The sequence below is a fragment of the Trachinotus anak genome, unplaced genomic scaffold (assembly GCF_046630095.1).
Source record: "Trachinotus anak isolate AG129_WGS33_773 ecotype Australia unplaced genomic scaffold, CSIRO_AGI_Tana_v1 ptg000021l, whole genome shotgun sequence".
NCBI classification, from domain to species: Eukaryota; Metazoa; Chordata; class Actinopteri; order Carangiformes; family Carangidae; genus Trachinotus; species Trachinotus anak.
Window position 1 is genome coordinate 20,623,053 of NW_027273872.1, and position 25,744 is coordinate 20,648,796.

A 25,744-nucleotide genomic window follows, 5' to 3' on the forward strand; every position below is an offset into this window, starting at 1 on the left:
CAGGTAGCATGGCTCTGTGGCCTCTCTCCTGACATTATCCATCTGCAGACTGCCACACTTTTCTATATCGCACATGACCTTCACCTGCACTAAAGCTGTTGTCAGATGCGCAGCCCAGCATGGATGTGCTCCATAACCTTAGAATATGATACCACAGTGTCACACTACGGTCAGATCTGCCTCACTCAGTCTCACATATATTGTATATACTGTGGGCATTCAGCCTTTTCCTATTATTGCAAACAAAATGAGGAGGCAATATATGCACAGTCCAGAGTCCAGAGTTCCTCCTTTTAAAATAAAACAGTATTGTCTGCGATGCACACAATTTGCCTCAGAAAAAAGTGTATCCATACGCTAGTGTCTGGGCAGCATTTCACATTGAGAGAGGCTACTGAGAAAGTGGCCGTGATGTTTGTATTGTGGTAAAGAAAAATGGTCTGAATTGACTTGAACTAAGCTACAATTTTTTTGTGGAACTGCATGAATTCAAGAACAATCTTAAAAATGTTGTAAGCTGTTTTTCTTTTAACTCCACAGGTGAAACAAAACTCACACAGGTGAATCAGGAGGATTTCAAAGGGTGTATTTGGACTTGTTGACATGCTGAATACTCGTAGCAGCAAGGGCAGGGACACCTGCTTAAATTAAGTTCTGCTGGCAGGTGTTAGGCTGCATCCTTATCAGCTGATGATCAAACTGTGGCAGATTGTGTGGCAGAAGCTGTGGGGTAAATATCTGTAAGCAGACCATATTAACACGTCTGTTAGACTATAAAACACCATTCAGGCCAAACAATTTGCAAGAGCAGTAAAGATGATTCAGAAACATTAATTTCCACTTATGTTAGCATGAGCGTGATGTTAGCGTGTCTACATAGCAGCACTGTTTGGTACTATGTGCTTGGTTATAAATCCCACACTATTGTATCTGATAATGACGAAACGTTTTCCCATGAAGACGCAACAAAGTAAACCCAGAAAGTGTGTGAAAGTAGCCAGAAAATGAACTGAACCCACTTTTCAACATTATTACATGCTACATTTGCTAAACAGACTCGCAGCTACTTAAGGAACACAGTGTAAAATTAGCATTAACTACTGAGCGAACGCAATTTCAGCATCAAATTTTGGCATTGTTTCTTTGCCATTTTGAGGAGACAGAGGAATGAAATTGTGATTGAAAATGTGTGAAGAAGAGAGAGTGAATGGAAGTTTCTAGTATTCCTGGCACAGCTATGGCATCTGTCTGAAATGGTCCCAGGTTTTGTAGAGAGACAAATATTGATTTGCCGGTTCTTTATTTTCTGTGTGCACTGTAACAAGCCTGTAGCCCCCAAAGTGGACTCCTGGCATCCACTGCTAGTGTGTTAAAATTCTATTCCTCAGTTGTTTTTGCAACAGTACAAGTCTATAATATAAGCCAGGTTTGTTTAGTTATTCTGGTTATATCCTCCCCACTGTCGCCATGCCTTATTCCCACAGCTCATTCTCATCTTGTCCGTCATTCCTCCCATGAGTTTTTGAGCTATGTGTAATTACCCAGTTTGTTTGCACCTTGGCTCTAACTGCCTGTCTTGTCGCAGCCAGCTTGTGTTCACAGGAAGCATGTGTGTATGTGCGCGAAGGGTTTGCATGTGGCATTCAGTCTTTGGCAAATATGGGTGTGACAGGCAAGAGCAGCGCAACAGCGCAAGTGTGTTTCTCAGCACATGTGTGCGTCACCCCGAGCCCACTCTGGCAGACATGGAGAGACAGAGAGAGGGACCTTGTCGTCTCTAATCCCTTTGTTTTGAGTCAGATTAGAACTTTGCGAGGCGTTTGCGAGGCCTGCAGAATGTGGATTTAAGGATTAGTCTAATAAACAGAGGCTCTGTGGCACTCTGCAGCCCAGTGTGGAGATTACATAGGCACCGAGAGCAGGGAAGAGAGAGGGGTGGATTGTTTCCCCCCCAACCCCTTCATTTCCATCCTGACAAATGAGAGGAGAAGAGACATAGAGGAGAAAATAGAAGGTGGATGAGGTCTCCTCACAGTTCCTGATCAGTGTGGCAACTTTCATCCATCTCACTCCCTGCAGGGAGTCACATATGCAGACCTTGGGACGTGTAGCTCTTATCCCATACTCCTGTATTACCTCAGCAATACTTCATAATTATTGCATCCAGGCTGGCCGATCACGGGGGATGTTTCCTCATTCACTATGATGACACTCAGCAAATATTGCACAGAATGAGTACTCAGTATTAACTCAGAAGCCTAAGAGGAAAACAAGCATTAGTCCTCCAAGAACCACATCTTGCCTACTTTGCTTGTCAACACTTTCTAACACATTCAATAATTCCACTCTGTTTCGCTGCAGTTTGACAATCAACACAACAGAGGTTTGAACTGTGCCAGAACTAGGTTCAATTACAGAGAATACATCTTGTTTTATTTTTGTAAGTGACCTTATTGTTTTGTGGTAATGCAGATGAAAGGCGGCCTAAATTGTAAAGTCTACCACTGACTTATGGTGTCCTCACTTGCTAATGAGGGGCTCCAGAATTTGAAATATGAGAGTTTGCTGCACAAACCTCATCGCATTCACACGTAAAGCTGTAGGACATTTAAATTCAGAGGAGACACAGTAATCAAACGCTGACCTCGAGAAAATTATCATGTGAGTTTGATAGCTTCAGCAGCAATATTATTTTCCTACTCTTGTTGCAATGTGGTATTACTGCATGAAAGCTGATTGTGAAAAAAATATATTTTAGTGCATCAATATCACGTCATCGATGGGAAAAAAAAAATACTTGCCAGCAAATATTAGTGAATAGCGTCCTTAATAAGCAAGTGATTTTTGTCCTATTTGGCTGAAAGAGGTGTTGGAGATAATGGGGCGAGGTGTGTGGGGGAGAGAGTGATGAAATGTTTCCTGTCCTGCACGCCCCTCAGCTGTTGGCTCACAGATCATCTTGGATCCAAAATGGGCCGCAGTTTCCAGTTGAACTGGAGCCATGCAAGCGGCCCCAGCCATCCTTGTGTGTATACTGTGTGTGTGTGTCTTTGCGTGCTTTGTGTGCTTGCGTGCATGCTTGCGTGCGTGCACTTTCAATGCCACCCGAGATCGAAGACATGATTAATGACTCTTCAGGATGAGGAGCCTCTCAGTCAGAGCCCAGTCCAGAGCTCATACATGGCTTCTGTGTGTGTGTGTGTGTGTGTGTGTGTGTGCGTGTGTGTGTGTATGTGTGTGTGTGTTAGAGAGAGAGAGTGATAGAGGTCATGGCATGGTTATAGATGTGGATACATACAGGAATATTTATGTATGCTAATACAGGTGTATATGACTGTGTATACACACACAGGAAGTAATCAGGATGCCCAGCCCTGACACTGAAGCTCCCATGAGGCATCTTGCTAAACACACACATTTTTCCATTCAGATTTGCTTGTTATCCATACAGTGAAATTTAAAATATGTTTTACACAATAACACATTTGTTTTAAAAGCTGTTAATGTTACATTGTTAAAAATGCTTACACTGATCCAGTATGCACCCTGAGAAAAGATTTCATTGTGAAAAGAGCAAATTAAACATAAGGATTTCCACTTATAGATATGATGTCAAGAATAAGCTGTTCTTAGGGGAAATCTGAATATGTAATTGGATGCTTTGATGAACTGCATGTATAATATTTTAATCTTAACAATATCAGGACTTCGAGTCAGACGGTGTTGCTGAAATAAAGATGCACAGAGTTTTTTTTGTGTGTTTTTTTTTATGTGTAATTGAGTACAAGTCTCATACAAGGATTTGTTTTTCCTCTTTATTCTTGCGCAACCTCTCTGTACTACGCTCTCTCCCCGTCTACTCTTTTGTTTCTCTCAGTCACTCTGTGTCTTCATCTCTTTGTCTTTGTGAACAAACTGTGTAAACAACTTAATTTGAGCAGCATCACAAAAACAGCAGAAAATTGAAGCCAAATGCTTTATAGCCACAATTTTGTCTTTTGTGATAACAAGGCCTTGTGTTTTCAATAGACCATCTTTTGCTATTCAAATTCCTTTCAAAAAAAAAAAGAGGGAGAGAGAGAGAGAGAGAGAGAAAGAAAAAAGACATAAAATTAACAACTTCATCTCCTGTTGACAAAGACTGCTGGAGAAGTGGATGGTTTTTCTGATGGAAAGGCTCCATGCTGTGTTTTATCAGGCTTTTAGCTGCCAGTCTTGTTGGCTGATTGTTGCTCTTGGTTTGGTTACAATTGAATTAAACGAGCCAGGTAATGGCTGCTTTACAGACTTGCTGAATCCAGAGATAAGATAAGATAAGATAAGATAAGATAAGATAAGATAAGATAAGATAAGATAAGATAAGATAAGATAAGATAAGATAAGATACTTAATGGAATAAAGAGGTTAAAATACAGTAAAGAAAGTTAACAGAACAAATGAAGAAACATTTCCACGTTTAATGTTGAAACAAAAACTGTATTACAGCAGTATGTGCTAAACAGTAGCCAAAGGAGCAGTAGCAGTGGTGTTAAAAATTTGTTACAAAAATTACAGATGAAAATTTTTGTTAGTTTGAAATGAGGGAAACAATGTGAGTAAAAGTGAGTTTAAAATATATATCTATACTCTTTTTTCTTAAGCAGCTCAAGTCCAATAAATTTCATAAAAAACTAATTTTTCATTGATGAAGACGTTGCTTAACTAACTTCCCTGCAGTAACAGAAGTAAATGAAGCTATGAAAGTTCTCCTACAGGTGCCCTAACTTTTGTCAATGGCATACAAACGCTCAGTGTTGGAACAAACTTCTACCCTCTGATGCATTATTAGGACAATACTGGATGGAAGGAAGTAGTGCTGTATATTGCTTTCAGACTGGCGAGAAAAAGACAAATAAGAGAGGACAGACTGATTGGTCAGAGGTTAATCCTACAACAAGATAATAATCCAAAATATTAGAAGAAAAGAACCAGACGGTGCATTTGTAGAAAGTAGGGATGTCCCGATGAAGTGTTTTTGGCCTCGATCCAAGTTCTTTAATATTGGGCATTTGGCAATACTGAGTCCAATCTGATACTTATATTTATATTACTTAAATAATAATTGAACAGCCTATGCATCTAAATCATTGAAATAATACAACTGCAGACTGCTTAATCTTACACACATTTTTTTATGAGCTTCTCGATCCAAACACTGAAGGTCATGGTTCAAAAATATAATGTTTATAAGCTAAAATTATTGATATGAATGAAAGTTCACTTGGGGGAATGCCTCCCTTGAAAGTGGCCTGGCCTGATCCGCTGAAAAGAAGAGAAGACGTTTAACTCTGCTGAATTTGTTGGAACTAAATAAACAATGGTTGCACATTCTTCTCTCACTCACTATCTTTTACAAGTCTTGACAGCGGCGTGCAGAGGGCACACATAGTGACAACAGCCAAGTTTAATTTAGGCCTGTCATCCAGTTGCTCACAAAATGAACATTAATTAGTGGCAGCTAATATGATGTACCGCCAGCGACATTTGTCATTTTAACTGGCAAAAGTGACGCTGAGCACCGGCTAAAATGAGAAGCTGCAAGCTGAATGTTTTCCACCCCGCTTTGCTAACAATTATTAGCGTTGGAGCCTAGTGAATCGGTGTAATTGTCCAGCCTCATGATACCAATCCATTAAAATATACCCAGATCGGCACACAAAGCTACTGAAATATGCAAAAGGCTGTAAACTATGATGTTGTATGGAGTGCAACAATAAGTCAGTAAATGTCAGGATAGTTTGTAGATGATACAGACAGTGAACGCACCCTGCTTGAGCCCCCTCCTAGTTGGCTGCAGCAGGAGTCATCTGAACAGCAAGCCTCCCACGGTGTGGTGGCCCTAAACAGCATCTATACTAGCTCTCACCCACCGCCTCCATGCTCATTTGTTTGATAAATGAGAGCAGTGGCTGGATGTAATCTTAGCAGCTAATTTTCTTTGGGTATCTAGCCAATGTACACGTAACCATTACAAATGCAGTGAAATGATATGCAGTGCCGAGCCGGGTCGATTTTGATCAACGCGTTCCCAGAGCTGGTTGCCTCTGCAGCACTTTCTTCATGCAGATTTGAGGCATGATGCAACAAAACACAAAATACCTCAGGTGGTTTCAATCCACAAATGCACTAATGCACCTGCTGTTGAAACACTGCTTTTCATAGAGTGGCTCGTTGGTTTGACGAAATACATTTTTACTTGTTTTTAATTGGGGTACTGATTCTATTAGTTACCTCAGTAAGACCTCCACAAGCATTTAGAGGAAGAAAGTGGGCTTGTTTAATCGGCATATAACTCAATGTGTCAGAACGTGTCAGATGTATTTAGATTTTGACAGGGAAAGAAAAATAGATGCTCATTTTTCATGTGTAAGAAACACTCTTGAAGCACGTGATTATTCAGACAACATTTAGGTGGGACAGAAAACAGTTTCCTAAAATATCTGCATCTGTCTGCCTTCTTTCCCCTTGCCATTTGGATTGTGTTCTTTCAGAGGCTGACTGGTTTGAATTGGGAAACCATCTTGTTTGATGCTGGCTAATCCATTGATGTCATTAGCTTCCTATTAACTGGGTGTGATTTCTAGTTACAGTGGATTTACATTGTGTCATTCTCCATATTTTCTTCCCAAGCTCTTATTTGCAGAGAAAAGGCCATTATCTGTACCAAACTTCACCTCTGTAATTTCGAAAATGAATTCTCCACCCTCCCTGTCGTCTTCCAATTACGTTTCTCATTCTGCCTGGATTTCATGGTCACTTCACGGTCACACGCATGTCTCTTTTCTCCTTCGTCTAACCACCCTGTCTCGGCTGTCAAGGAAACACAGTTACTCGTGGGCTCTTGCGGGTCTTTGCACAGTTTTGCATTCGTGTGTCAGGTGTTTCTGTGTGAGATGCATGTATCCTGGGGCTTGGTCGGTTGCGTGTCTTGAAATCGTGGTGAAGTCAGAATGACAGTAAGTCATTATACTTCTGATAAATGAGATAATCCGCCTCCCCACAATGATCAGGGGAGGTTGGGACGCTGTCACTGGAGTAATTAACAAGAAAAAGTTCGGTGTGTGCATGTGTACTAGGGTTGTGTGCCGCAGCGACCTTGAGGAAAACACCTGTGTGGGTGGAGTGTGATTGATACAGGTTCCAGATCTCCTGTTTGACCCCCTGTCTTTTTCCACTTTGTTCATCTATCTCTCATTCTGTGTCCTTTCTCCTCCTCCCACTTGACTAACATTATACCTGCAGACTGCTCCTGTACCAGTGTGACTGCCACACACACCTGTTACTTGAAGGATTTTGTATTGACTCACATTAACTGAAGCCCAGCTGTAACCGCGGACTTATCCTACTTGACACAACTTTTCAAAGAAGCCTATAATTTTAACACTTTGGGAAATTTGCTGTTTTAATCTGGGTGGCAATTAACCTAGCTAATAATTCAGCAGGTGATTTGAAGTTGTTAAATATGGTGTAATTTTTCAAGAAGCAGCTTTTCCTGCGCCCTGGGTTATAGTAGCTGTCAGGGGCCCATCAGGCTTGTGGTTTTGAGTCATTGTCTTTTATATTTTTATTGCCCCTATTAAAATTTCCAAAAATGTCATACATTTTTTTAAATGAATATTATTTTCACCTACCACTTATTTAATTTGGTTTCTTTCTTCCCAAAAGTTACGAAGGAAGGGTTGCTGGGAAATCCTATTTTGACCAATGAGCTTGCTCCTTGTCACTGCAATAACTTGCGTCAGTGAATGTCGGTTTTTTTCTCAACCTTTAGGCAAGAAGCGACCGTCCTCAGTAAATGGATGACTCAGTTATCAACATAATGTTTAACAGGCCCAAACAAAAAAAAGCAGCGGTCAGAAGAGGATAAAAGAAAACTGAGTCAATGGCTGAACTGACGAAATTAGTATCGTTTTTACTTAGCATGCGTCGAGTTCACCGAATGCTAGCCAACGTTAGCTGGACTGGCTACACGCCAGACAGCAGAGGCAGAAATGGGGACTTGAGCTTGTTAATGACTTTGCTGAGCGCCAGACCTGGCAGATGAACGGGTGACGCTTCTCCGTCAATGGAGCAGGATTACTAAAGCAACATAATTGTTACCTCTCATATGTTGGCATAGCTACTGTGAAGTGTGATAACATGTGGCCCCTGTGTCATTGATAATGAATGATGAATTCTGTAAATGCAAGTGATTGTGTGATCAGGTGCCGTCATCCTTTTCAATTCATACTACGCAAACCAATAATCAGCTGTTGGGGTCTTTCTTGATGGCCATTTGTTCCATGCTTACCAACAGACAGTGTAAGCCACCTTTGTCTTGATTTGTTAGTGTTGGTTGGCCAAAGCTGTTTTCTGATGTTAGACAGTTGCTGTGGTGGTTTGAGTTGAGGACAGGCTGTCAGAGTAGAGTTGAGCTGCTGTCCCATGTGATGATCCACGGTTAGTTTGCAGGATGGGAGTAACACGGTGATCATCTCCATGGTAACAGGGCTAAGGCAGTGATTGTGGCACAAGAAAAATATTTGCACAATTATGTTATGCAACAGGTCATAATGTTACGATTTGTAACTTTTTTTTTTTTGTCAAAAAGCTGTTCCACTTGCTTGTGTATCACAAAAGAATTGCTCATTTAAAATTTCTTTAATCTGTTAGCCTTAATGACCATCTGTTACAGAACATACTGTTAGAGGCTATTAGCTATCAGAAACATTTGAACATTTGTGACCTTAAACTTTTAGCTTTACTTGCTAGCTTTGATCAAATTCTTACCAAAAAAGGAAAAAAAGTACAGCTCCCATGGAAATTTACAAGCACAGTAGTGCAGGTACTTTGGTAACCACCAAAGCTCTCATCTAATGTAATTTTTGCAACTTTTTGGGCTCTAACTTCTGTTATGTGAAACTTATTTCCTAATGGGAAATGATGTGTGTTGAATCTTGCTAAAAACAGAAACATGAAATAAGCAACTACATTAGATTGTTTTAAAAATTTTACCATCCTTACCTAGACATATGGTGGCACATGGTAGCACGCATACAGCATATGGCTGCGGGAGGTTATCTTGCAAGACATGTTTTTTCTGTTAATACAAATGTCTGTGTGATTTTGAATGAGATTTTCTTACCTCTGGAACAATCTATGAAGTTGTGACTTCCCCAAATCCTCAAGCCAAAAAAGAGTAGATGCAACTTGTTAATTTGTGAACTAAAGGTGCTGGTAGGCTAGCTGTTTACCCTTAGTTCCAGTCTTTAAGCTAAGCTAGGCTAATCACCTCCAGACTCCAGCTGTGTTGTGTCTCTTGTGTCATACAGACATGAGAGTCATGTAAATCTCAACAAACTCTTTAAAAGAAGTTCATGTAACTTAGAAACCCAGCATACACTCATACACACCCCCAGCTACACATACTTTCAAAGACTAGACTAGACATAATGCTAGTCACAATGTCCCCACATTTCCCAAGCCAGTATCCCTTCCTATTTCCTCATCCTCCATTCAAGGTACAAACACATTAAGGTTGAACTCCTAATAGCCTATGTGATGGATGCTGGGGCATAATGAGCTCTTTATGAGACTTAATACCTACTGTTAATCAATGGACATAGCAGGGCACTTTTCAATACTACTTTCTAAGCATTTTAAAATGAGCCCTCATTGAATAGATTGACTCACATTCTGTATCCTTCTCTCTCTTTTTCTCCCTTCTCATTCTTCCTCCGTCCCAGCATGCAATTAGTTACATCACATATTCTGAATCGGATGATGCCTGTTCTTTACAAATGGCCCTACCAGCTCTGATATTGATAAATGCGATCCAGACTGAAAGATATTTTGATGAAAATGCAGTGCTATGCTTTAATGCAGTGGGTGGACCAGACTTTCCTCGGCCTCAAGCAACAGAAACATGGATGACCTATTTATTACCATAAATATCCCATACAGGCAGCTGCTGGAAGCGTTCCTGTCAATTACTGCTGGTTGTTGTATTGTTGTACTTTGATCTTTAGCTGCTAATGTAATGCACTGCTCAAGGCCGCTGCACAAGTATCATGCCGTATTAGCATCATAATCATGTATAATCTGCATCCACAAGTATAAGATTTAAATAGATTAAAAGTGGGCTGTCTGTGATGCAATAGAAGTGGACAGATCAGACGTGAGCACGGAGGAGGTGATGTCTTGATGTGCACATTTAGTTGTGTTACAAGTTGTATTACAAGCTGTGTCAAGTTCAGGTAACACTGTTATCTCAGTACAGGTACCTCCATATTGTATATGTGCATTTGTGTGTGTGTGTGTGTGTGTGTGTGTGTGTGCGCGCGTGTGTGTGTATGTGTGTGTTGGCGTATGGGTGTGTTTGATTATCCCTTACACCCTCTAAGGGAGCAGGATTCATTCTCACTCTGATAATGAGGGAGAGACTAGCAATGCCCTCAAGTCATTTCTCCACTTCTTCCATCCTTCCTGTTGCATCCGGCTGCTTTTCTTTCCCTCTCGCCCGTTACCTTTTTCCAATCTAGATTTTGTGTCCTTTTCTATCATTCTGTCTGCAATTTCTCTTTCCACCCACTTTTTGTTTCTGTCTTTCTTTCTGTATTATCTGCCCCCACTTGTCATTATGATTGTCTTTTTGTTGTGTCTGTATTCATGCGTCGCTGACATCAGTTTAGGATGACTGGACCGTGTTTGAGTCACTCTCTGTGTTTATGTCATAGATTTAAATGCTGGCTGACCATTTTTCATCAGGCTGGTCGATGGTTGACTGTCTCTGTGGACCACAGCTCTGGCAGCTCTGTTTCTCCCCACAATAGCCATACTTATCTCGCATCAATACTCTGATGTGTTACATATTTGCCTGCTCTAATGTCCATTCCCTGCTCTCCTTCTTACCTAAGTTTCACTGTAGATTCTCCGGGGAGTGCAAAGCAAGAGTGAGTCACAGCAGTGCATCCATTAATTGTATACCAACCTTTCGCTGTCTTTTCTGCTCTCTCCATCTTTCCCCCTCCCTCTATCTCTGTTTTCCAGGTGACTGAAGTGGAGATTGACATTACGGAGGCCCGCTAGGAGGCCCCTCCATCTCCCCCCACCACCATCACCACCACCTCCTCCTCCTCAACCTCTCTCTCCACTGCTTCCATCTCTCCTACCTGCTTCCCCACCCTCCCCACCAGCATGGATCTGAAGGATCGTAGGCACCGCTCCCTGACCAGAGGTCGCTGCTCCAAAGACTCCCAGTACAACACCTCCTCCCTGGATGCAGATGAGTGTCGTGTGCCGACCCAGAAGTCCTACAGCTCCAGCGAGACGCTCAAGGCCTTCGACCATGAGCAGAGGCTGCACTATGGCGGCTGTGTGACTGACCTGGTTCACCACGAGGCGGATGAGTACTCCAGACAAGGTGAGTTTGTGGAGCCCTTCCAAAAATTTAATTATGAGTCGTTTTGGGCTGCATCCATACTGTGCTGGACTTGAGACACTGGAAAATCAAGTGTGTTTAATGACTTTAAAGGAATGGTTCAGCATTTTGGTAAACATGTTTATTCACTTTCTTTCAGAGAGTTAGATGAGAATATTGACACTCTCATGTCTGTAATGTAAATATTAAAATACAACTGATTAGCTTAGCCTAGCATAATTAGAAACAAGAAACTTGTTGACTCAGCACACAAACGTGAAAACAACAAGTTGAAGCATTTCAGTGGGTTATCATTATAATTATTAAGAATTTAGTGGGTTAGTTAGTAGTTAAGTGATAGTTTGGGTTGTATGGATTTTGTATGAGGTACTTGTGTACTTTTGAATGATAACTATGTAGCTACAGCCAGTTAGTTAAGCATAGAACAAAGATGTAAACCAGAGGGAATCAGCAAGCCTGGCTCTGTTTTAAAGAAAAAAAAAATCTGCCTGCCAACACATCCAAACGTCACTTACAGTATAGTCCACACTAAAACTAATGTTTAAAAACTACTTGTTGTGGTTGTACAGGGTGTTTATCTACACTTTTGTATGCATTAATCAAATATAATTTATTTGAACAATTTAAGAGTCCTTACAGCCTTTTCCCTTTTTAGCTAAGCTAAACTGGCTGCTGGTGGTAGCTTAATATTAACAGTACAGACATGAAAGTGTTATCAATCTTCTCATTTAACTCTTGAATAAGCTGAATAAGCATACTTCCCAAAATGTCAACCTATTTATAGTTAGTTCATTTGCATAAAACTTTTGGGACAGTACAATTAAGCAGGTTTCATAAGAAGTTTATGAGATGTTGTATGGTTCTGTGACATAAAGTGTTTTAAACTTTCTAGATGTAACAGATACTGAAGGATTTAAAACTAGAAAATCAAGGATGTGGCAATTTTCTGTCAAAATATTATCAATTATTCCAGTTCTCGGAGCCCTGCACATATGGTTGAGCCAGGCGTAGCCAAATAGAGCCTTTCCAGTCCTGTTATATGATTCTAATATTACTCAAACATCTGGTATCACACATCCATCAGTCACGTTATTACACATGTAAATGTTTTCCAGCTGTATACTACTTTTAGCCACTGTGTGTTTTCTTGTGAGGCCTCTGTGGCAAGCTGTTAATGTAATCAGATGGTGTAAATGCTGCACTTTGCAGCAGAGGACCAAAGCAGACCTTTAGCACTGGAAAGCCTGTCATAATGAACTTCTGTATCCCCCGGTGAGCAAGTTCGCCGATAGGCCGATAGGTCATCTCTAAAGGGGTGGGCCTGTTCTCATAGGCATGTCTTTAAACTGTGTGTGTGTGTGTGTGTGTGTGTGTGTGTGTGTGTGTGTGCGCGCGCGCGCGCATGCACGTGTGTATATTGCGGAGGGACATGAAACAGGCAGTATTGATCCCTGGCTGGTGAAAGGAGTCAGACTCAATGGGATTGATCTGTGCTAAGCTCTGTTTTCTCTGCATGGACACAGACAGAAGAGGATGAGAGCTCAGTGCAATCCAACACAACAATGCAGAAAATAGTAGAATAACACTAAAAATCCCTCTCAGAAATAAATAAATATGTGTTTGACAGTCCTTGATGGCATTTTCCAAATGGAGCATCTTCATTATAGCTTGAAAAGGTAGACCTCCTCTCAAGGTTTCATGTCTAACTGTGCGTAGTTTCACGAAATAAGAGAAACGGATCAATCTGACAGTAGCTTAAAGAAGAGAAGAAGAAAATGTGTAATGGAACCAGGAAAAATGTTTTTTAAAAGAAAAGGATATAAAAGAAAAGCATACTTTGTACTATGGACGCAAATGTAACAACAGAAAATAGAGGATTGATTGGCACAACGGATGAAAGACTGGGAGTCAGTGGTGTGTGCTGTTCGGACACACTCCACTGCTGCACTGAGCTGACCTCACACCGGGCGATAGCTGGTCGATACCTCAGTCCTCTCAGCCTATCAGCTCCCTTCCAAAGCCCAGAGCCACAGATGCATCGTGGGAAGTGTGGCCACAGGAGACCAACAGTGTTGCAGCACCATATGGACTGTGACACCACGGGAGGAGGAGTAGTGCTGGAAGGAGGGAGTAAGAAAGCAAAGGAGTTAGAGTGAGAAAGACGGAGCGAGAGAAGCAGCAGATAAACAGTTCTCTTCATCCTTCAACCAGATATTTTTATTTATAACTAGTACATGAGAGTGAGGGATTGTGACAATGTTTTCTTCTTTTGAACAGCTTGTACTTTACAGGCAAGATGGTACAAGTAGACAGAAACTTTATTTTCTTCACCAAGAACCACTAAAATGGGACATAAGAGCTACTGCATCCAGACAATGTCCTTGTTGTTTTACTGAATAATCAACAATGTTTTGAAGGAGAGGTTTGATATCTGAACTGACCTACGATATTAGTAATTCATGCGCTGATGGGGCCACACTAGAAAATGTGATTATCTCTGATTAAATTATAATGATGTTATTCTTTTGGTTCGGGGAGCCATCGTGGCTTTTCTGCTTCTTGCTGAGAAGTTTTGAGGTCATCTGAAACTATTCTCAGGCTGTAATTTTTGCTTAAATGGCTACATGTAGCCCAGGCAATTTACAGGTCTGTGGTGTGCTAATGCATATTGACTTGCCCTTACACATATTCATGTGTGAGACAAAGAGGTGTGAGTAATGCACAGGTAGGACTGGTGCAGTTAAACACACAGTTACAGTCACACAAAGCATTACTGACAGTCATATTCTTCAGTAGCTGACTGACTCACCTGTAGTTCTTAAGGTTCAGCATTTTCACCGTTTTTGTTGCTTACACTTCCTTTATCTTGCACTTGCACAATACACATATTCACAACTCAGTTTTTCTTGGGGCTGCTTTTGCAATTCTGAAAAATCACTTGTTATGCAGTGCAAATTATCAGGTGAATAGGAGCTGCCCTCAGATTTGTTCTAAGTGAAATAAAGGATCATGGGGTGTGACGTCTTGGAGCAAAACTCCAAGGACATGAGGACCTTTCCTCAATTGTTCAAATCGAGTTTTCAGATATACAAACAGGTTTCTAACAGTTGTTTAAACAGTTTAAACAAATATGGCTTTTCTCACTGTGTTTCTGCATGTGCAAAGAAGTTGTGTTGTAGCTTACTGCAGTTGCTGTCCGACTCCAAAGATATCATTGGTTTCTAAAATAACTTACTTAGTGCACATCATTACGCATGAAAAGCACCACTGGAACTTTTAGTGTTTCCTGAGGCATAAATTCAACTTAAAAAGGAACATCATCTCCCTTCAGAACCATATCTGGAGTGTGTTTTGGGTCCTTTTGGGGCTTTGTATATTTATGTTTAGTGGCTCTGTTCCTCCCTGGCAAGAAATATTTTCTGTGGACTTACCTCCCAGCCCATCAGGCAACTGTTTGCTGCTTTAAAATGAGCTGATGTTATTGACCTCCATTTAGGCCTGCCCCAAGTCTACATGTATTCCACCTACATCCAGCATATTCGATTTGGTTACTTGCATCTGCACTTGCATCCAGTTTCAGAAAGAAAACCTAGTAATATCTTTGTCTTTATTGCATGCTATATTTTATGCTGACTGTACATCTGCATGAAAGAGACACAAATTTTACCTCTGACTTATGTGCAGTTAAATGTCATCCAGACGTCAAACATTGCTGTTGAGCTGTTTCCCTCAGTTAGAGAAACAATCATCCAGTCAGAGTTTAGTAGGCGGGATTAAGAATCGGGACATCATCTTTTAATGTAAGATATCTGCTCATATTCATTAAAGATAGGAACAGGAAGCGGTGACGAGCATAGATGAACGACGCAGCTGCACAGGCTGGATCAAGATGAATGAATGAGATGAAACTTCATGGCAATTCACTCATTATGTGGCTAACATTGAGAGACAAAAGAAAGCACTGTAGTATTGTGCAGTATATTGCTGTATAATGTTGAAATCCCTGTTTCAAAGAACGTAACTTTACCAGGCTGAAGATGCTATCTGAACATGTGCAAGTTTCAAGCAAATCCTTTTTAATTTCAGGGTTGTTTTTTTTTCAGTGTTTGAACACTAACTATACCAAATGGCTCTTTGCAGATTTTGACAATGTGGGTTTGGTTGTGTTCTCCAACAGACCCCCTGCTTTCATTGGATCTCAGCTCCGCTGTTTCCCCATTACGCACTTATTATCTAGTCTGCTTGGATAAGCACAGCCAAATAACACATTCTTTCCTCACCATAACATGCAGCAGCCTGGAAAGCTCATTAAAAGTGTTCACTATTTAACACCACAAAGCAACATATTAGAATACATCAGTGATCCCAATAAGGTAGGAGCCTCAATGACATTGAACCAAAAATATTACACACACATTTCTTAGCTTTATTTTACACATGAAATTGGACAAGCTGATTTCATGCTCCCATCACATTTTTTCACTGAGTTATTTTAGGCTAAACTGCTAAACAGTTAATCCCCTGACACCAATAAAAATATGACAAATGTGCAAAATCGCACTATCCCCTACTCTCCTACTCTCCTACAGGACTATATCTTTGTCTCCTGTCTTTCATCCCTCAGCTGCTCTCGACTTTCGAACCCAGGCGGCATGTCTCCTGGTCTCTCTTGCAGTCCTTCTCTCCAGCTTCTATTGGGCACATCCCGGGGGGTGTCATCCCCACGGGTCCACCTATGGAGAGCAGGCATTATTCCAGCCACTGCATTCTCTAGAAGCTTTGGCCTTTCTTTTTAGAGCTATCTAAATGAGCCCCTCTACATTCTCCTCTGCTTCTTTGCCCCAAGGGGTGGACATCACACCGAGAATCCAGCAACCACCTGCCTGCCTTACTGCCTGGACAACACTCAGCATCATCTACTGTCCCTATTCATTCTGTCTCTGGGTGTCTCTATCTTTCCACCTCTCACTTTTTTCTCACTTTCTTTTATGTACTCTTTTGCTCTTTTGTCACACCTTTCATGCTTGCTCTCTCGTTCTCATTCTTTTTCCCCCCTCATCTCTCACACCCTTGCTGTTCTTGTATTGTTTCTTTAGTGGTCATATCACACATTTGTTATGTTGAGTCCCTCTCTATGGCTTCCACAACGAGCACACTGTGTGTCTTTGTGTCCGATTTCACACGGGCTTTGTTCACTATCCCAGCTATGCGTGACCTCTCTTCTTCATAGATGCATTGAAATGTGCAAGTATGTTCTGATATAACCAGAATGAGCCCATTCAAACCTGTAAGAGATGTCAGTATACATACCGTGTCATGGTCAGGTTTATCTCATTCTGTATTCCCTTCACTCCATCAACTTTAATGTGACAAATAACTACAGTCGTCATTGATTGCTTTGTCCAAAAACTCTGCCAAACTCTGTCATTCGAATACTGGCGTGATTGCCTCCACTTCCTGTATTCAAGACCAAATGGCAAGGAAAATGCACTACAGGGTGGCTGAGAGGAGGCTTTATGCTGGAAGTGCATCCTCTGCTTCCTCTGTTATCTCCATTCTTTGGGGATAGAAGACTTCCAAGTATCTGTGAGAACAGGAGCAGCAGCAGCAGCAGCAGCAGCAGCAGACTCTCATAATGTGCCCTCTTCAGTGAGATTCAGGGACTAGCCCTAAACCTGTAGAGAGAGCAGCCTCCTGTGTGACAGTGTTTGGAGAATCCTTTCTGGCAGGATGAGAGGAACCTGTATGACAAGGATATAAATGTGATTTATCAAGTCCTCGACCACATCAAATCACCACTTAGAAAGATTGAAGTGTTTACAATACAAGCTACCTTTGCAGGCTTGGTTCCATTAGCAGTCCACTGATTTAGCTTTGCACATGTATAACATGGTGATGATGGACAGTGTAAAAAATTATGTGTCAAAAATCGCAGCAGAACAGGAAGAGTAATCAGCAGAATTCTCCTGTAAGACAAGCGTGTAGGACACACAGGTAGTTCAGGAACCCTGTGTCTGATCCCTGGTAGCGGTGCCTCTGGACATCACAGCAAGAATTGCAACTGGCTGTGTTCACTGGTGGGAGCCAGTGAGGGTTCCTGTCCTTGTTGCTTCAGTAGCAACTTCTTCTGCTTTGTTGGGGCTTAGGGGGATAGCTTGTACCCACTGCATGTTACACCTCCTGCTGAAGCTTATCGCTTGCAGCGGTCATGTATCACAGAAGTAGCACATGTCTGTTTGCAGCCCTCCGCAGGCCAACAGTACAGTTGACAGTGACAAGGACTGCAGAGCATAGGGAGCTGGCCATTGAGAATTGGGAGTAAACAAGTGCAGAAATCCACAAAAATTAAATCAAGGAAAATACAGAATGTGCGTTTGTATGCTTCTTTGTGTGCACATATGTCTGTGTGCCCATGCATTCCATTGGGTTACAGTCAACCTGGACTGCTCATGATCAAAGAGAGAACAAAGCAGCTGCATGCTATTAAAGATAAATGGCAGTGAGATTAAATACAATCACTCCCCTCTTCATCCAATCCCTCTTTTTCTTCGTCTTCTGCCTGGCATTCTGCACCTCTGCCAGCTGCTGACACTCTGAAGCATCCCGTAGCTGCAGCAATAGAGCAGTGGAGTCGCTGAAGAATATCCTGGGGCTGACTTCAACTCCAGTCCTCCGGTCCTCTAGGCACTCCCACTCACCCCATCCCCATATTTTGCTCATTTATAGACAGGAAACTGCTCATGGAGGGTTTGCATGTGTGGCCCCTGCACATGCAAGACAATCTGTAAAGGGGAACTTATTTGAAGGTAACATCTGGTTGAGCATTTGGCACTCGCAGACATACACTCAGGATACTGTACATGTAAAAAGGGCCCAGTTTACAGACACACATCAGCTATTTTCCCCGTATACGGAAATGTTTGTATAAACTGAGCGAGTGCGATTAATAGTTGTTTTGGGACTAAACAGAATGACTGGCACTAAGTGCAGATCTATGAGAACCTGATGAGCCCTCGGGATGCATTTCCTAAGATTAACCACACAACTTAGAGTACACCTCAGCTTAGTGTGTCAAATCATGTCTACGCTATGAAAGTGAAAGTGCTAACTATTAGCGCTGATGTTGGCACAGGTGCATGCATACACACAGATACAAACATTGGGTAACAAATGAGACAAATAATGGGAAGCGGTGGGAGAAATACATGCCAAAGATGCCAGCTATTTAGCACCAATGCTAGCTCATGTTCGCGTGCACACACACAAATACTGGACGACAAACAAGAGAAATTAAAATGAATCAATGAATTAATTGAATTTAAAAATCTATTAATTGGCAAGGTCCAGGGAAAGACATGTCACATGCTGACATCTGCAATTTTCTTATAACCAAAATCATTTGTCAGTCAGTGTTGTGTTTTGTGAAAGTTGAGTTAATCTATGTTTACTGTGTAATGACCCTCTTTGACTCTGCTTTGGCAGCCTGTGATAAATGAGGCAGATTGTAAATGTCACTGTTATCAAGTGTTTTTTTTTTCCCTTCTCAGCCGAGTCACTTGCTTCCTAGGCTGTAATTAAACATGTTCCCCAGCTACAGCCTTTGAACATGTGTGTACGTGTTTGTGTGCGGATTTATGCCACATTTCTTATACACATGTATGTCACTCCTTGCTCAAGTGTCAAATGGTACCAATGTTTGCCAAGGTTTGCTTTCCGACCGGTGATGCTGCATATGTAAATGAACTTACACTACAGGATTACCATGCAGGTGAAGATGCATCACGAGTGATGCTAGAGCTGCAAGGAGAAGTGTTTTTTCAGAAATGGAAGACATAAGAAGATGGAAGAATTACATATATTCAAGTGATAATAGATGATGTGTTACTGATATACAAAAAACACTGGCAAAGACAAAGAATACCACAACACAGCTTTTTCGGCTTTATTTTCTATAACAAAACAGAATTATCATGCTTATACCATGCACCATTTGTGACCTCAGCAGTCCATACGTTAATCCATAACACAGTCACATCTTGCTCCCCATGCAAGCACAAGGTTGCATTTTCAAAGGTATTTTTGTGATCTCACCAGTGTTTTTTGTCTTCTTGGATCGATAAAATGTTTCCCCACAGTGAAACCAAGATACATTTGCACAGACAGCACTCTTCCTCCAGCCTGTGCTATGCTAGGCTGGGCAGTGGCTGTGGAAGTATGTGGAAATATTATTTTGCCCTGTGCAAACCTTCTCCCTTTCAGGAAACATAATAGAAATCTGTGGGATCATAACAGTACAATTAAAAAAGCAATCCACTGTTGGATTACCCCTAAAATTTGTGCAGGAAAATGTTTTGTGACCAGTTCATGGAGTGTTGAGGTTGCAAATGTGGCAGGCTTACTGCATGCCATGATCACGTACCGCTGGCAAAAATTATAACTTTAAAAGTCATTCATTTATTGTTACTAAAACTTGAATGAATAAGATGTGCTGTTGCCATGGTTACTTGCAGTTTCATTTACCTTGCACAGTGAGTTAGATTGGTGGTTAAAATGTCGACCAGAATTTCGATGCTTCCTGTACAACCTGCCGAGCTCTCACTGAATTTCTCGTCACCAAACATAGTGGAGCATTTAGGACCAAAACAAACTCAAAGAATTCAAAACAATTAGATCACACAATACTATTAAATCCTCTAAAAAAACACTGAATAAAACCAAACTGGAATAAAGTTTAAGTGGATGATGTAAATGAAGCTTTTTGTCCATTACAAACACTGCGAACAAAAACATTGTAATCTAATAAAGAAATTGGTGAAACAAAAATGTGCCAAAAAGAAAAGAGAAAAATACATAAAAATATAAGACATAAAAACAAGCTGACAAGAATTATAAGAAGCATCAAAAAGGACAACAACAACTGTAGGAAAACAAAAACGATATTAAAAATACATGGAAAATATTAAATGCTATCATTAAAAACTGGGAAGGCAGGATACTCTGACCGTCTCTGGCAAAAAAAAAAAAAACATTTAATGACATGGACTTGATTGCAGATGAATTTCATAATTTTTTTTGTTGGTGCTGGTCTGGCTTTGGCTGCAGAGATTGCAAAGACTGGTCGCAGAAATGATGTGGAAAGTAAAGATTTGTATCTTTGTAAGATTTGTAAGAATCTATATTTATATGGGGAACAGATGAAAAAGAAATGATTGACACTGTTAGAAAAAACAAAAAACTCACAAGCGAGAAATCCACAGACTGGAATGTAAATGACAGATCTGTGGTTAAAAATATTACTGACTGACTCATATCTGTACCCAGTCTAAAGTCATACCAATGTATAAAGCATGTGCTTTGAAACTACAGACCTGTTTCCTTGTCTCCATTGTGTGGAGAAAACATTCTACACAAGACTCGATGACTTCTAGCTAGCAGGACGACTTGTTGTATTTGTAGCAGAAATAACAAAAGTAATAGAAAATAGAAGAAGAATTGGTTTGAGGGGGTATTTCTGGATCTTAAATAGCATTTGTCACCTTAGACCATAATTTACTAACTACTAATACTTTGTAATACAAAATCCCAAATCACAATTACTAAAGGTTACTTGTGGGGGAACCAAACCGAGCTAAAAGAGAGTGAGGCATTAGCAGTAAGCGGTGTGCATTGCCAGAAACGTCACATTGTCAGAAAATTTCCAGTTAGAAAAGTAACACAACAGGAAGAGTAAAATGGGAAAGGAGCACATGGGGAAAACTTACAAAAATATGGACATGAAGGCATGTGTATGGATGTCTACCTTCCCCCTTAAGCAGAGAACTCACTGTAAATCCCAGGAAAAAAACCCTCATATCTCATTTATATAAGAACGCGTATGAAAATGTTATTCAGTATTTCAAATATCGACCCTTCTCTTACCAATTATATTTGCATATTCATATAGCTACTGAATGCGTTATATCAGTATTCGTGAATTAATACTGCAACAGATCAATATATAGCTGTCTAGTGCACACGCCCTATTGATCTTACCTTGCTATACACTGCATGGTCATTTTGTTCAGTTGGTAATAGTACACTGTCTGCATTTATTCATAGCTTGGGGTTTAGATGTTCTCTACCTGACAGCAGTGAACATGTATAGTCCCCTCCCTACCTCCTTGACAGAGCTCCAGGCAAATTGTGAATCACATCAGTCAAATTAGGCTCAGCATTCCCAAAAAGCCTTTAACTTTAGTATTGGTTTTTCAGAGGAAACATGTGGAGCATCCAAGTGTTAGAAGCAACCATGAGGCATGACTCCCAGTCTAGTCAACCTTGGCCTCTCTTCATGTATGAGAGGTGTTTCACTGCTTAGTGCTACACCTCTCAGTGACAAGACCTCCTCCAGAGTGCATGGTGTTGTGTCATGTCCTGTCATGTCCTGTCCAACCCAGACTGCTGTCCTCTGGGCAGGAGTAGAACTTGCCCAGGGATGGATGACATTTGTTACACCTATTTTGGTCTCCTCATTAGGAGGTGTAAGGGCCCCTGTGGCTCAGGCGGGAGCCAAAAGAACAGATGTCATCTGGGAGGTGTGGGAAGTGTTTGACCATGACACTCCTATTTGGGCATATCTGTTAGGTCGTTACTGCACTGCTAATGGCTGCGTTAATGACGTGCCACATGCTATGGGACATGTATGTGTGTATGCATGTGTGTGTATGTATGTGTGAATTGGATTTTTGATAATCGACCCAAACCCTAACTGTCAGTGTGCCCTGTCATCCTTTCATGACAGCCACACAAGAAATGTGTAACGTAAATCAGCTCCTGCCACTCACTCACTATGAAGCAACAAAAGTTAAAAAAATAAAATAAAAAATGCTATAGCTGGTGGGAATTCTGTCATTTAATGAAACAAAAATATTAACATTCACATTTTAAATGAGATAAAATAATTATTTCAGTTTCTTTCTTTCAAATGGCAAAATGAAAATAGTTTTTTGTTTTACTCAATAATTCAGGCGCACTGGCCTGCAAACACTTTATTACTTATTACAGCAAAATGCACGTTTAGTTTCCAGATGTCAAGATAAGGTATTTTAATCTTGACGGTATCATCTGCTACAAACCACTTTGTTTTCAATCCCAGCAAAATAAGAGTCAGAGAATAATATCCTTTTTGAGGGATGAGGCATTTTATCTGATGGTCATGAGGATGATGACAGAGATAAAATGTTTAGCCAAAGAGAAAAAGACTTTTACAGTAATTCCCTATAACCCTTTAATACTCTAAATAAGAGGTTACAGGTTGACTAGAGAGCATTTCTGTGTCTTAGAAAAAAACACAGAAAAAAAACAAAACATGAAAACCGTCTTCTTCTTCATCTTCATCTTGGTGGTGTTGTTATTTACAATTCATTTTTGACTATATGATTGCATGTATTATATTATCAAGGACATCAATATTAAGATTTTTGCAAAATCCCAGAGTACACTCAATGACAACCTTTTAAAACGTTTTAATATATTTTCTTTTTATTATATCTGCACATGGCAACTGCATTGTGGATAAGGTTAGAGTAATATTATGGTAATAGCAATAGTCACCACAAAGTTAAGCTTAGACAACTAAATCACAAAGTTAAAGTACAGTATTAATTGATTTTTTTCACTACAAAGAGTCACCTGTTGCATCAGGAAAAGATGTTACTGAGACTGAATCGAAACACTAAAGCTGAGACTGATAAAACTAAAACAATTAGCTGAAAGACACTCAAACCACCTATAAAGTTAAGAAGAACTGTGTAGTTGCGTGATAATTCTGGGTTTTTTTCAACTGCAAGCGACCCCTTTCACATTACACATAGTAATTTGATCCATTGTTCATATGAAAATACTGATTAGTGCAGCTTTAAGCTCCTGTATTAATTGTGACTTGATATGATCTCCAGTCTCCCACAGCATGAACTGCGCAGGGATACTGGGCTGGTATTTTCAAGTGTAACTGAAGAGTTTGACTTATAGATGAGAGGAAAAAAAATATATATATCTTACCAAAGACAGTGTTTCTCATTTTCATCATCTGTAGAGATTTTTCTTCATTAGCATCCTCACCTCTGAAGGTGTGTACGTATGCAGCGGAGCAACATTCACTTCATTTTATACACTACTTCCTCCATCACCATGGAAACCCTGCTTTGTGAAGATGTTTGTTAGTACGTGTATTACTATGCGTGCATGTGTGAGTGTGCGTGTGTGTGTGTACTGCTAGAGTAATAATAGCTTGTGTGATAATAGTAGCTGCACAACAAACTCCATTCTCACTCTCTTACAGACAACACTCACTTTGAACTTTGACCTTTGTACAACATAAATTCAAGTCATTGCCAAACATCTCCACTCTGGTGCTTTCATTAATCCACTATGTCTGAATGTAATTCAGGTATAAACAGTACTGCTTTGCCTTTCTAGCTCTGTATTTTCTCTTTCGGGTTTTCATCATTCTTCAACACCTTATCTTTTGATCCCGGGTTTTCGTCATTGGCTCAACTCCCTCTCTGTTTCACTCCCTATTTTTTCCCCATATGCACTAAATAGCAAGTACCTTTTTCTCCCCTTCACACAGCATGGCACAGCAGCAGTCTGTATGAACCAACGGCAATCATTCTTCATTGCTTTGACACCAAATGAATTCAATGACAACGTCTTTGGACATTCATGAATTCATGAATTTTCTCACTCAAACTCTCAGCAATTGTCTCTGGACTATATCTAAAGCCCATTTTGCATATGTTTACATACTCATTTTCCTTTTATAATTTCATTACTTTATATACAAAGAGGGGATTGCTTTGAAAGAGGTGATTTACATAAACATGGGCAGAGATAGACGAGTGCGTGATAGAGGAGAAGTAGTGATCGTGAGAGTGAGAGGAGTGTGTGTATGTGTAGTGGGAGACGAGACGACTGAGAGGAAGACCATCTGTACTGTAGTCTCTGATGAGTTTAGCGCTATTACTATTCATTATCTTCAGCAGATATCGAATGCATACTGCATATGTATTTTACATAGAGTGTACAGCAGATACACAGTGTTTACATGGCAGTACTGGGATTATTTAATTCTTTTTGTACTTTGGATGGAAAAAAGCAACATGTATGATCCATTATTGTGTAGTACATGCATCTCATATGACTTACAGTGGGAGAAGACTTTGCAAGTGTTATAGTAAAGATGAGGTATGTTTAAAGTGTTCTGAAAGTGACATTGTGTTGTGCCATTTTGCAAGTGTGTGAGGACAGCTGAACAGAGAACTTTGAACAATGAGAAATGTGTGTAACCAATTTAAGAGTGTAATATCCCCCATCTTCTCTTATTATCCAGCTCTCCTTCACTGTCCTTTATTTTTTAATAGCGCACTGAGCAGCCCAATGATTTTTTAAATACATTTTGTCTTGTGCTGAGCAACTAGAAGGACAGATTATGGGAGATACATTAGAGGAACTTCAGTTGGGATTTGATTCCAGAGGAGCAGGAATATGTGACCCAAGAATTTTGCGGCCTACCTGCAGTACTGTCTCTGCTTTGTCATTTCCACTGTTTCCATTGACTTTTCTGTCTCTTTCCCTCCTGTGTCTTTTGAAACATCTCTAAACTTAAGCTTTCTATTATTAGGACGGAATATATATCTATATTTTATTGCTTCATAATTCAAAGAGAAGAAAACACAAAAGAGAAGTTCATTTTCTGCAGGGATACTAAAGTGCAGTGCAGATGAATTTTGAATTGGATGCAAATGAAAATGGAAAATATTAAGAAATGGCACATTTTGGCTGCTATTAGCCACAAATTCCAGCATTTCCTTAGCTATGAAAAAGAAAATAAGGCTTTTACTGTTATTAAGAGTAATTTCAGCTATTTTAGGGGATTGTTGGGGAACCTGCCGTGCACAGTTGCTTTTACTTCCTGATTTTCATGCATCCTCCACCCAGGAGCAAATCAGTTCACTAGTTCAGCACTTCAGGGCAAATCTGAGCTTGCTCTGATCTAGCACTCCCTCCAAAGCTCAAAATGGCATGTCCAAGGGTGGCCTGCACCGAAAACTATTGGATCTGCAAAAAAGCAACATAATTGCAGGCATGAAAGCCCACAGGTCCTGCCTGCTTTACATCCTTTACAGAATTACACGGTGGGGTGAGGGAAAGTCAACTAGCATAATGCAGAGTCCTGCTGCCTATACTTTGCCTGTCAAACTGCTAACAAGCACAAATGATTTTTTAATGATAGGCCCCTCTATCCCA

General features: G+C 40.5%; 1 protein-coding gene across 2 annotated transcripts in view; it reads left to right on the forward strand.

Annotated features, from left to right (window-relative positions):
• tenm2a (teneurin transmembrane protein 2a) overlaps positions 1–25,744 on the forward strand; it is a 226,247-nt gene that overhangs the window by 40,898 nt on the left and 159,605 nt on the right. For both annotated transcript variants that reach the window (XM_071457469.1, XM_071457470.1), the window contains exon 2: positions 11,068–11,440. In XM_071457469.1, coding sequence (XP_071313570.1) covers positions 11,215–11,440 — 226 coding nt within the window. In that variant the 5' untranslated portion in view covers positions 11,068–11,214. The remainder of the gene's footprint in view (positions 1–11,067; positions 11,441–25,744) is intronic.